Source organism: Emys orbicularis, chromosome 24 (assembly GCF_028017835.1).
Source record: "Emys orbicularis isolate rEmyOrb1 chromosome 24, rEmyOrb1.hap1, whole genome shotgun sequence".
In the NCBI taxonomy this organism is placed as follows: domain Eukaryota; kingdom Metazoa; phylum Chordata; order Testudines; family Emydidae; genus Emys; species Emys orbicularis.
In genome coordinates, this window is record NC_088706.1 from 7190969 (window position 1) to 7203249 (window position 12281).

General features: G+C 54.9%; 1 protein-coding gene across 1 annotated transcript in view; it reads left to right on the plus strand.

Moving 5' to 3' along the window:
• Window positions 1–12281, plus strand: part of ADAMTS10 (ADAM metallopeptidase with thrombospondin type 1 motif 10) — an 84730-nt gene that overhangs the window by 59223 nt on the left and 13226 nt on the right. Inside the window, exon 15 of the mRNA XM_065422129.1 lies at window positions 11497–11630. Coding sequence (XP_065278201.1) covers window positions 11497–11630 — 134 coding nt within the window. The remainder of the gene's footprint in view (window positions 1–11496; window positions 11631–12281) is intronic.

Genomic DNA, 12281 nt, shown 5'->3' on the forward strand with positions numbered 1-12281 from the left:
CCTAAAGGGAACCTGCTACATGTCTGTTTGGAGGAGGGAGAGGTTGTCTCAGGCCATCCCATCTGCCACGTTGTTGTTTCCAGCTAATAAGAGACAGAATCAACCTTCCCAGATACAGGAGACCGAGTGGCTTGTCCAGGTGCCTCCATTTGCATCTAATATGTTTCTCCCCTCGCCCCATGTTGCAGCAAGACCCCGTACCGCAAAACCCTTTGCTCTGCTCATGCTTCAGAGGCGGCACCAGTTCCCTCAGAGCTTCCAAGGATCCGTCAGGGATTATGCTCTTCTCTCCTTATCTCCCGCCCACCTGGCCTGGGGTGTGCTCCAGCCACTCCCTCCTGTCTGGCTGCTGGGCGGAGAGGGATTCAGTCCCCTTCTCTCTCCCAGGCATCAGTCCCACCCATGGGACATACTCTGCTCCGTCCTGGAGTCTTTCCTGAGTTCCCATAGTGCTCTCTGCTCCTTCAGCTGGTGTCACCTTGGGAGAGAGCTTCTGGCAGCTGCTGCCTCACCCTGCGGGGAAATCTGGTACCCTGCACCTGGTAAAGCCAGCTCCAAGTGCCTCTGGCTCCTTATTCCCCCTTCCACTAGCCCCCTCAGAAAGGCTCCTGTCCGAGGTAACCAGCTTCAGCTCTCAGATCTGGGCCGGCTCCCACAGCAAGGGTCATCAAGATGTCCCCGTGTTCTTGCACCGGGATGCCACCTTTTCGCCAACATGGCTGCCATTGTGTGGGACAGGGAGGGAGGCCCTGTGCTGGGCAAGATCCCACCTAGGGCCAACCCAGCAGGCCCAAGAGCTGTCTTTATTAGCAAGGTTTAAAGGCATAGAGCATCCCCATGGGTCAGCTGGTGGAGGGAGCCGGTTCCCGGGGAGGATAGGAGCAGTCGGCTGAAGGCCTGGCGCCAGCTACCGGGTCACTGGCGAGTTGAGGTTGGGTTTTGCCTGGGGCCGGTACGGCGTGTTTTCCTGGTGGTGATTTATAACAGTCCTGGAGCCCAGACCCTGGGAGTGCAGGATACACAGACCCAGCGAGAAGCGCTGAGCTCAGCCTGTCCGAGTTTAACAGTCAGCAGATACCTCTTGGAATGTGGCTTTAATTGTTTGTTTATTTTGTTTTATTCGCTTAGTTATTCATTTTGCTCTTGGCGAATGTCAGAGCCAAGGGAGCGGGGAGCAGCTCATGGGGTCGGGGTGGGGAACCAGGGTCTGCTGAAAACAGGAGAGACTGCTCATCATAAGCTATTATGCACTTTAATTCCTTCCTGGGGGAGGCAAGAGGGGGACGGGCTGGCAGCGGGAACAAAACACGTCCTCTGCGGCAAAGCATTGTGGGTAAATGCAAGCACCCATGGCCGTTCTTTCTTATTGACTTTGGACGGACCGGACCAAAGCCAAAGAACACACGTCTTGGTGTTCCTGATGAATGTTTTGTGGATCAGCCTAGTTTTCAACCTTTGGAATTTTCACACCATTTACCCATGATCCTTTGTTGCTCAGGCGCTTGTGTCCCATCAGTCTTTTTGGTTTCCCAGCTGCCTATGAGCTGGTGCAGAATAACAGCACTAACATTCGCTGGAAAGCCAGCAAACCAGCACGGTTCTGCCCCGAGAAAGGAGTTTGGGAAAGTGGCCCTTTCTTACCCAGCAAACCCACCCCTGGGGTGTATTCAGAGCCATGGCAGCTCAACACAGATAAACTTTCAACCCTATTCACCCTGCAGAGCCAACCCAGCTGGGGGAGAGTGAGCTGGAGTCTCTCCTGGCTCAGCGTGGCCAACACAAGTGGTTACCTCCATTCGAGACGCAGGGCCAAATTCTGATCTCACTTAACCCCATGCAATCGCAATGAAGTCAAAAGGTAAGAGAGGGCCGAATTTGAAGACAATAGGCTAACAAAAGATCTGCCATCCTCGTGATCACGTTGGGCCTGATTCTTCTCTCGTTTATACACTTTTACACCTGTGTAACCCCTATTCACTTCAGTGGAACTACTGCTGGTTTACACTGCTATAGGAGGGAGCAGAATCAGGCCCTTTGTTTGTATGTTGTATCCCCTGGCCTCTTTCAACTATCTTTGGCTTTTAGGTTTGTGTGTCCTTTAGCACAGGGACTGTTTCTCTGGGTTTGGAAAGGGCTGAGCACTCTCTCTAAATTAATAAATAGTAATAATAAAGGAAGGCAGGATTCAGGCTAGTGGATCTTTATTTCTGGCCAGGATGCATGAGAAGGGAAGAGTCCCGCTTGAATCTCAGAGCCCAGTTGAATTTGTAGTGTTGGTAGGTAAAAAAACAACAACAACAAATAACCCATATCCATAGAGTTGATGGCCAGAAGGGCCATTAGATCTGACCTCCTGTATAACACAAGCCGTTAATTTTCACCCAAATATTAAACCCAAAGGCCTTAGTTAAACACTAAACTATTTCAGTCCTTGGGTGACTGGAGTCTATGCCCCAGGCAGAGAGCAGGAGAGATCAAAGTGCCATCCGTGCCCAACGACTTTGAAATGGCAAGGAACTGATTAGATGAGATCCACCCAGATGATCCCAGCAGGTGAACCACGCTGCACAGAAAGGCGACCCTCCCCCCTTCCCTCCCCGCCTCCCCCCAGTCATTCTCGTAAACTGAGCAATCTTAACATGGAGCCTGATCCCATTGTGCCATTTTCCAGAGTCACCTTTCAGAGCAGGACCACTTTGCAAGGCCCCAGATGAATCCCTAAGTCAGTGGCTTCTCAGACAAGCACAGGCCATGTGACATGGTTGTGCCGCTCAGCAGGTAGCAGTGAGCAGTGGTGTTACTCCTCCTAGCCATGGCAATGCTGCTCTTCTCCGGGCCTGGTCACGTCAGCTGGAGTCAGAGCCAAGGCCAGATTTTCAAAAGAGCCCATCACCCAGCACTGACCACTGAGAACAATTCCCCCTCCCTCCCCCTTCCATTGAGAACAATGGGAGCTGCCAGACACTAAATGCTTATGAAAATCTGGCCCTCAGTTCCCACATGGGGGAAGCCCAAAGTGCGCCCCGATCCTTAAAGGAGCTTCACAGGATCCGACAGTATGACCAGCCCCTGCCCCTGCAGTCTGGAGAAAGCTGATCAGCAGCAAAACTTCCTTGCTGGTGAATGCAGCACACGAGCCATTTCATAGAATCATAGGACTGGAAGGGACCTCGAGAGGTCATCTAGTCCAGTCCCCTGTACTCAAGGCAGGACTAAGTATTATCTAGACCATCACTGACAGGTGTTTGTCCAACCTGCTCTTAAAAATCCCCAATGATGGAGATTCCACAACCTCCCTCGGCAATTTATTCCAGTGCTTAACCCCCCTGACAGTTAGGAAGTTTTTTGATTGATCCAGCCAGAAAGATGCAAGTGCAGGCAGAGGTGAAAGTAAGCCGGTACGGTACGGCGTACCGGCAAGAGCCAGAACGCCGTGCTGGACTGGACCGGCTTCCGCGGCGGTGATTTAAAGGGCCCAGGGCTCCAGCCGCTGCAGGGAGCCCCGGGCCCTTTAAAGCGCTGCCGGAGCTCCGGCAGCCAGGCTCCCACGGTGATTTAAAGGGCCCGGAGCTCCGCGGCAGCCAGAGCCCCGGGCCCTTTAATTCGCCCCGGGGCACCCAGCCGCCTCTGCAGCTGGGAGTTCCGGGGTGATTTAAAGGCCCTGGGGCTCCCAGCCACAGCCGGAGCCCCAGGGCCTTTAAATCTTGAAAGGCCCCGCCTCTTCCTGTTGAGGCCACGCCTCTTCCGGTTGAGGCCACGCCCCCGCTCAGGACTCCGGCGTACAGGTAAGTCCTTTAAGTTACTTTCACCCCTGAGTGCAAGCAAATATCCCAGGTAACACAGTGAAGTGCCTTTAGTTGGGACGAGCCAGATCCAAACCCCCTCGAACATGGGGAGAATTCAGAACTGGGTTTGAATTTTGCTGTTTAGAAATGTGTCTCTCTGAAATTCACAAGCCAGTTAGGTTCCCAGCAAGCTGCCAGCGAGGCCCCTGGGGTCACAGATTTGGTCTCTGGCTGTTCTCCCACTAAGCATGTTCACAAAGGCCCCCCCGCCCCAGAATGGACTTTAAGAATCTGGAACTGGGCCACTCCCCCCCCCACACCCCAGGGGCAAAACTCCCTCCTCCTCCTCCATTCCTTACTGAATGGCCTGGGAGCCCTGCTGAGCCAACACCGCTATTCCACAGCATCCCATGCCAAGGGAAAGAGAAACCGCAGCATCAGAAACCTCGGAGAGCAGCAGCGACAAGTTGCAGCCGCTCGGGTTCCCCTGCCCACATCCCCAGGCAACACCTGCTTTTACACACAGGGTGGGGAAACCCGCCTCTCTGAAGTGTAATGGTGCAAGCCCGGTCCAGCCACCAGCGAGAGTCAGGCAGGTCGGGACGAAGCACAGAAGACCGAGATGGCAAAGGGCTAATAGGCCCCGTGCAATCCAGCCGCTTTGTTCCACCCGGGGTTGTTAGTATCACTGTTCTGTCATTCATTTGCATTGTCCTCAGAGGAGCTCCAAACCCTTTGCAAAGACTGAGAGAGCCCCATAGCGTCCCTGTGAGGTGTGTCAGGGATGGACCGAGATCCTTTGATCCCTCACAGAAAGGCAGGGGGTGGGGGGTGGAGTGAGCCAGCACTCTTCAGCATTGGGACAGGAAGTGAGGAGTTTCACAGGAGCTCAGGGAAGCAGCGGGTGGGTTCAACTGGTGTAAGTTAATGCAGAGTTCGCCGCAGTGGAATGGTCGAGCGTGTCAGCCAGGGGAGAATTTGGCCCACTGCCGTAACCCACATTGGAATTTGGCCAGGACATCAGGATTAAGGCTTCCCACATACCATGAACTTCCATTTCACCTCTCATCTGGATGATGGTATCTACAGAGCAGCACAGCACCCCCTAGAGCCAGGCTGGGCCATTGCCACCTACTTCCTAGCTGGCACCTCTTCTTGCTGCGCTCAGTCGTTCCCCCAGCCAAATACAATCATGGCTTGGCCCTGCTGTTTACATGATCACAGCAGAATGTAGCCTGGCAGCAGCCCACAAACTAGCCATCGGGGACCAGTTCCTTTGCACAACAGCTCGCATGTTTTCTTTTCTTTAAATCTTCCATCCGCTGAGAAACCAAATACATAAACCACCACCGGAATCGGAGCCGTCAATCCGGAGTAACTCCGCCAATGGGGTTTACACCACGGCCGGGGTGATCCGAATCGGCTCCCAGCCGCAGAGCCGTTCCCCATTTAGCGGCGGCTTGTTTGTGCCCCGCTGGACGGCTGGCTCTTCTGCCTTGTGTCTGTACTGCACGAACCGAAACCGGAGTTGCCAACGCTGCAATACTATAAACGGGCATTGAGGGAGAAGGGACGAGGCTTTGTGCTCCATGGCCCGCGCTGGGGCAGAGTGGTCTAGGAGTGACCGTCCGTGTGTGAAGGGGGACGACCGGGATGCATGCGGCTAATGCCAATAGCAAGAAGGCTGCAGAGAACTCCCTGTTTTCTGGCTTATTTAGAAAGGAGCCGAGTGGCTTTGCTTCGTGGCCTGTTTGTTTAGTTCTCTTGGAGGCTGCGCAGGGATCCCGGCCGGTGCTGCCACTGATTTGCAGGAGCGCAGCCTGTTTGCCGTGAGCTTCCTTGGACAAATACAGCTTGGGAAGCCTTCGCCGAGCAGCATGCATAGGGGCTGATCCAAAGCTCATTGGAGTCAGCGGAAAGACTCCCGGGGACCTCAGTGGGCTCTGGATGAGGCCATGAGTGAGTGAGGCAGAAAACCGTGTGGGAGGAGGTTTCTCTCTCCATTTCCCTTGCACTTAAAACCCTTTTTTTTTTTTTTATTAAAGAAAAGCTCTCCCAGCTGCAAGCCTTTCTCAAATCCCCCGCCAAACAGCTGGCCAGGGGAAGGTGCCAATAAACCATCATCTGCTCACAGAGAGATTTCTCAGACCCTGGGCCATCCTGGGCTTTGGCAGGGAGCGGGCTCCAGGAGGTACCCAAGATGCGCTTCCTCTCAGCAAAGCAGCTCTTCTCCCCCTCAACCAAGCAACTTCATTCCAGCCTGTCGGTTTGTAAAGGAGGTGATCCCTCCACACTGGAGCCCAAGCCATAGGGAACCATGGGATGGCCCAGAGTGTGAGGCATAAAGGGGGATGCATCATAGCCACGGGGAGGCATCGTGGTCCCTGGGTGAACTGTTGTTCTGCGTGTGTCAGTGGCTTCCAATTAAATCAGGGCCCCATGTGCCAGGTGCTGCCCAGACACAGAGTGAGAGACAGCCCCTGCCCCAAGGAGCTCACCATCTAAACAGACAGGACAGGCCAAGGGCAGGAGGGGAGACACATATAGGCAGTGATTTGACTCCTTGTCCGCTGCCCTTATCTACAAGACAAACTTCTTGGGATGTGGCACAACTTGACACTAACTGCTTGGTATTTGCATATAACCATAGCGGGTGGCTGGTACAAGCAGCCAGGGAAAGGGCAGAGACAACCACTGTAGGATCTTCTGTTCCATTTTATCCCGGAGAATTCACCCCGGTGAGCAGATCTCCCCTTCTCTCCCATGCAGTGTCCCAAGCCGGCTTGCTCCCTTCTAACTGGGGCATCTTGCCCATTGATCTGAGCAAAAGGGTTGTTAATTTGCCTAACCGGTTACGACCCAGTAGATCAAAACAAACGGTTTCCAGTTTTACTTTCCCATCAGATAAAATAAATAAGCCGTGCACATTTAGCAGAAGGCCGGGAGGCCTGGGATTTCACAGTCACCTGAGTGGACTAGCCTGGTCAGCCAGATTGCCTGCCCGCTGGCTGGCATCCCTTTGCACATCGCCACCACCAAGACATGACACAGGATGCTGGTGTTCCATCGGCAAGTGAGCCTAAGGGGAGTTTACCCCTGATTGACCTGCTAGGAGCCAGACTGTGCTGGCCTCAGCTGGAGGTCTCGCTCGCTCGCTTTCTCTATTTGCTGATTTCACTTGGAAAGAAGGTTGAATTCTGAAGGATTTAAGGAAAAGGAAAAAAAACATCCTCCTGGGCTGTAATGTGGAGAAGCCAAGGAGGAAACTCCAGAGCCTCCCCCAGAGCTGGATTCACACCTGCCAGCTTTTCCCTCCCTCTCTCCCGAGTTCTTACGCCCTGCACCATTCCTGTAGGGGCTGCAACAAAGCCAGGGCAAAGGAAGGAATTTGGCCTTCACGCCACCAACCCCTGATCCCTTTTTTCCCTCTTCGGCATAGTACGTTTTTCATTCCCATTTTCCGTGTTGGCTGCTTTTTTGAGCCCGTGATGGTTACGCTTTGGGCCGGTCGCTGCTGTAGGCGTTTGGGCTGCTGTAGGCTGAACATAGGACAGCAGCAATAAGAGAGTATTATAGGAAACAGCAAGAGGACCCCACAGCTGCTGAAATGGAGAAGGAGACAGGGAGGGGGGAGGAAGCAAGGCTGTGTCATGATTTAGCTGCTTTACGGGGCGGGAGGTCTCACTTCTGCAGGGGAGACCAAGACAAGGAAGGAAGGGAAGTGGGGAGGGGAAAGGGGGTTGCATAAGCGGAGCAGTTTAAAGAAACATTTGCAAGTCCTGAAATGAGACCGCTGAGTCTCTGGCTGTTTCTCGGTCCCACCTTGTTACGTATTCAGTCCCATGGTCAAGTGATGGAAGAAACGAGAGGCTCCCTTCAAGACATGGATACAACAGGAAAGCGAGTGGCTCTGTCTGGGGCTGAAGGATCCGCAGGCAGGGTTGACTTTGTGTCTGTCACTAGGAGGTGATGCTGGGGGGGCAGGAGTGACACCTCTGAAAATAACCAGCTCTGAAGCAAGATGGCAGACAGGATTTAACCTAGAGAACACCAGGGGCAATTAACCTGCTTGGACAAACTGATGGGCTCTTCTGAATTGTCACCTCTCAGGATCTCTGTGCAGTTCAATGACAGGCGTGCTCCAGACACAGCAGCGGCAGGCAGAAAAGCCCAGGGTTCGGCTGTATTATTTAAGATACAACATCGTTCCACAGAGCAGTGACTTCTCCTCCCCTTGGTAGGGCAGGCAGCATGGGGCACCTCATTGTAAAGAAGCCGTCCCAGAGGCAGAAATGGTGGGAGGCTTCGGGGATGGAAGGAGAATGAGGTTCTGGCGGAGGAGTGGCTGCAAGGGTTGGGGTGGTTTTGTTTGGAAGTCAGAAGAGTAAGACAAACAAGGGTATCAAATAAATTCAGTAAAGGCCAGTCAAAGGTGCTCCTGTGGTCATGTCCGGCCTGGGCAGCCACTGAGCCCTTGAATTTAGCCCAAATCACTAGTCCCTGTCCTCGTGGGAAGCCACCACCTGCTGGCACTAAAATATGTTGAGTAACAGGATGCAGACTTGTCTTGTACACTGATGACTCTCAGGAAAGGAGCTCTCGGACACAGGAGCTTTGGGATGCTGCGGCCAAGAGAAATAAACTAGCAGCAGAAGCCCAGCTGTCTCAAGGGCTAGAGGGTGGGACGTTGAACCTCTGACCTTCAAGTCACAAGTTCAAATCCACCCAAGGGGCGTAGCCACCTAAAGGCCTTGCCCAGCTGATGGCTGCTTGGTGGCCTCCGTGAAATGAGTTGGTGACCTCAGTGGAGTGCCCAGTGGATGGGAGTCGGTGTGACAGTCTATCACCACTCCTGGTGAGTTCAGGCAGGAAGCTGAGGATTCAATGGGCCGTGGAGTCTTTCTTCTTGGGGAAGAGGGATAGCTCAGTGGTTTGAGTAGTAGCCTGCTAAACCCAGGGCTGTGAGTTCAATCCTTGAGAGGGCCACTTAGGGATCTGGGGCAAAATCAGTACTTGGTCCTGCTAGTGAAGGCAGGGGGTTGGACTTGATGACCTTCCAGCTCTATGAGATAGGTATAGTCTCAATATATTATTAATCCTTTCAAAAGGATCCCCCAAGCCAGCGTCGAGACACATTGTGGTGAGCATGAAGGAGAAGCGTGTATGGCTCCTGCCCATATTGTCCCTGGCCTGTGATTTGACTGTAGCACTGTCAGTCCAGCATCTTTCAACATCCTTCAAGGATAGAGGGGAGGTCAAAGCAAAAGAGTTTCGGTAGGTGATAGCCGTTGGCTCTCAGAGAGTCAGGGATAACGCAACCCCCTTCACCAAGTGCCTAGCCCCGTCATCATTCTCAACTGCTTTGCCCAGAGCTCACTGAACTCCCCTCTAACGTCCCCCCGTCTGACTTCCCTCTTCCTTCCCCCTCCATCTGCTTTCACTGAACTTGCAGGCTCCCAGACGCAGCTTCCCTCCATCTGCCCCTTTGATGTGCAATAACGACTTGCAGATTTCAGTTGCTGAGGTTCTCACTAAGCTAGGTGGTTCAGAGCTCCAGCAAATGGCTCATGAGCATCGCTGGTACCATGAGGAAGCTGCCAGGGTCCCAGGCCTGGGGGATGCCGCTCCGCCCGAGTCTCCTACACGTTGCTGACCTCCCTTAGGATACTGCAATACTGAGTGAACGCTTCAAGCACAGATCCAGTCGGGGGGGGAAGAGAGAGAAATTGTTTTCTAGCCATTATGCGCCTCTTCTTTTTGTCCCCAAACGCTAGGAATCTGCTTCTGCCATCAGTCTAGTCCCATATGCAGCCTTCTTCCAAAACAGATCGGACCTGCTCGTCCCTCTCACTGATCTCCCACTTCCTGCTAGGCTGTTTAGGATCACTCATGTAGTCTAGACCAGCATCCTGGCTCCGTGCACTACCAGAGGAGTGAGGCCACTGGTCCAGTCAGTCCTGGGTTCTGCCAGTCCATCTGGTCTAACCTTGCCACTTGGCTCAGAATTTGTTCTCTGGATGAAAGTTCTTCTGCCACAATTTCTTCCAGAATTGAATCTCATGGGAAAATCCCTCAGATCTCCTGCTGCTACCCTGCTCAGTCCCAATGCTGCAGAAGAAGGTGCAGGAGAAATCATAATGCACCATAGTCAGTAGGAGACAGGGTACAACCTTCCAGTCACCGGCAGATGGTCAGCCGATCCCTGAAGGTTGAGATCTTGTCAAATGACACACAATACAGTATCTGCGTCAGGCCCAGTCCTGCTCCCTTTGCTGGCCCATAGGAGTTTTGCCAGTGATTTCCATGAGAGCTAGGTTGGGCTCAGAAATATTGATGGTTCACCACGGGGATGAATGTCACCATCTTGTTCTTCTTAACTACCCCACCTTCCCTACCCCCTGCCCTACAGACGAGGCCTGCTCCAGGAACTTCGCACTGATGGCTGTCTGGGCTCATGCCCCAGGGGCAGTTAAAGACCTCCACCCTGGGGCCTGAAGGGAGCGAGCTAGGAAGGGAACCCCTCTCTGCAGTGTGGGATTCGCTTCCCCTGGGATTCCCTCTCTCCTCCCTTCTAAGCAGCACATTCAAGCTGCTTTCCCCGCCATTGCGAATGGTCCAATATCCTTGCCCTGCCCTGCCCTGCCCTGCCCTTCGGAGCCCTTCTGCACCTGTAGCTGAAGAGGATGGAACTGGGTGGTGGTTTCATGACTGTGCAGCCTCCTTACCAAGGCGGGGAGCGGGGCTGGGGGGCAGCGTTCGAGAACTAAAATGGTGAGCATCACCCCTGCTCCCTGCTCTGCCTTTGACCTCCCCCTCCATCTCCCCTCCATCTTCTCCCCCGGCTCCACGGCTCCCATCCTGTGAAAGTTTCAGGCCCGCCTACCCTAGGGAGGCTACCCCTGGCAGGCAGGGGTCACGGGGTGTGAATTCAGCGTGGGGGGGGGTGTAGCACCTCTGAGCCCCGAGGTGTACATCAGACCCACCTGTGAGTAGGCAGGTTGGTCCAGTGGCCGGGGGTTTAGCTGGGGGCTGTGCGGTACGAGCCCGGAGGAAGAAGAGCCTGTCAGGCCGGAGTGGCTGCTCCCAGAAGGCGTGCTGGAGACGGCGCCCTCAGGGGGCTGTCTCTGCCCCAAAGCCCCACAGGGTAGTCAGTGAGCAGGCCTGATGCTCCTCTGAACCTGCTGCCTGGCAGTGGGGCCTCCTGACCCCTCGGAGCAGCCTAGGCCAGGCACAGAGTGGAGGGCGTGAGGCTGGGGGGGAAGCTCCATGACTAGGGCCCTACCAAATTCACAACCATGAAAAACGCGTCACGGACCGTGAAAATCTGGTCTCCCGCCATGAAATCTGGTCCATTGTGTGCTTTTACCCTACACTATACAGATTTCACGGGGGAGACCAGCGCTTCTCAAAGTGGGGGTCCTGACCCAAAAGGGAGTTGCAGGGGGATCACAAGGTTATTTTAGGGAGGTTGCGGTATTGCCACCCTTACTTCTGTGCTGCCTTCAGAGCTGGGCGGCCAGATAGCGGCGGTTGTTTGCCGGGCGCCCAGCTCTGAAGGTGGTGCCCAGTAAGGGTGGGCCATCCTATGCCATCCTTACTTCTGCGCTGCTGCTGGCGGCGGCTCTGCCGTGAATTTGGTAGGGCCCTCGCCATCGCTCCTCTGGCTGTTGCTGCGCTGGAACAGGTGGAACCGCCTCCTTTTCTCTGGCAGGGGGCGTGAAATCCTGTTCTCTCAACTGCCTGGCCGAGGGCTTCAACTTCTACACGGAGCGGGCAGCGGCCGTGGTGGACGGGACGCCCTGCCGGCAGGACTCCAATGACATCTGTGTCAATGGGGAGTGCAAGGTAAGTGCCAAGGTCGGGGGGTGCTGGGGAGGGAGCTGGGATGAGGCGAGGGCTCCCCTGCCGGCACTCAGACCCTCTCCTGCGCTCTGCAGGCCCCTCTCGTGTGCCTTGGCTGTCGGTGGGGAGAGCAGCTCACGGCACAGCAGTGAAAGAGCAGAGCCAGCTACTCTCCCACTTGCCCGGGGGCTCATGGACTCAGCATGAGGCCCAGGCCCCAGCTCTGCTGCTGACTCTTTGTGACCTGGAGCCCACCTCTCGTGCCTCGGTTTCCCCATCTGCGGAGTGCGGGCAATAGCCCTGACGTCCCCTGCCCGGGAGGGCGCTGTGAGTGCTTAGCATTACCGTGGGACAGGCTCAGGGCCTGAGGCTTCCCCCACGTCAGTGGGTGGCCGTGAAGGTAGCGCCGCACGCTGCCCTGAGGAGACAAGCAAAGCCCTCAAGAGCTCTGGGGAAGGTCTAAAGGACCTGAAGGGGCCTGAGAGTCCCTCCGGGATCTGAGGGGGCATTGCTACGTGAGCAGGAGTCTCTGGGAAGTTGGAGGTAGGCCCAGCCTGTCCCTTCCAGCTGCTGGGACCTGTGCTGTGAAGGACCCCAGAGCACGGTGGAAGCCTGGCAGGAAGCAGCCCGTCACACAGGGGCTGCTGATTACAA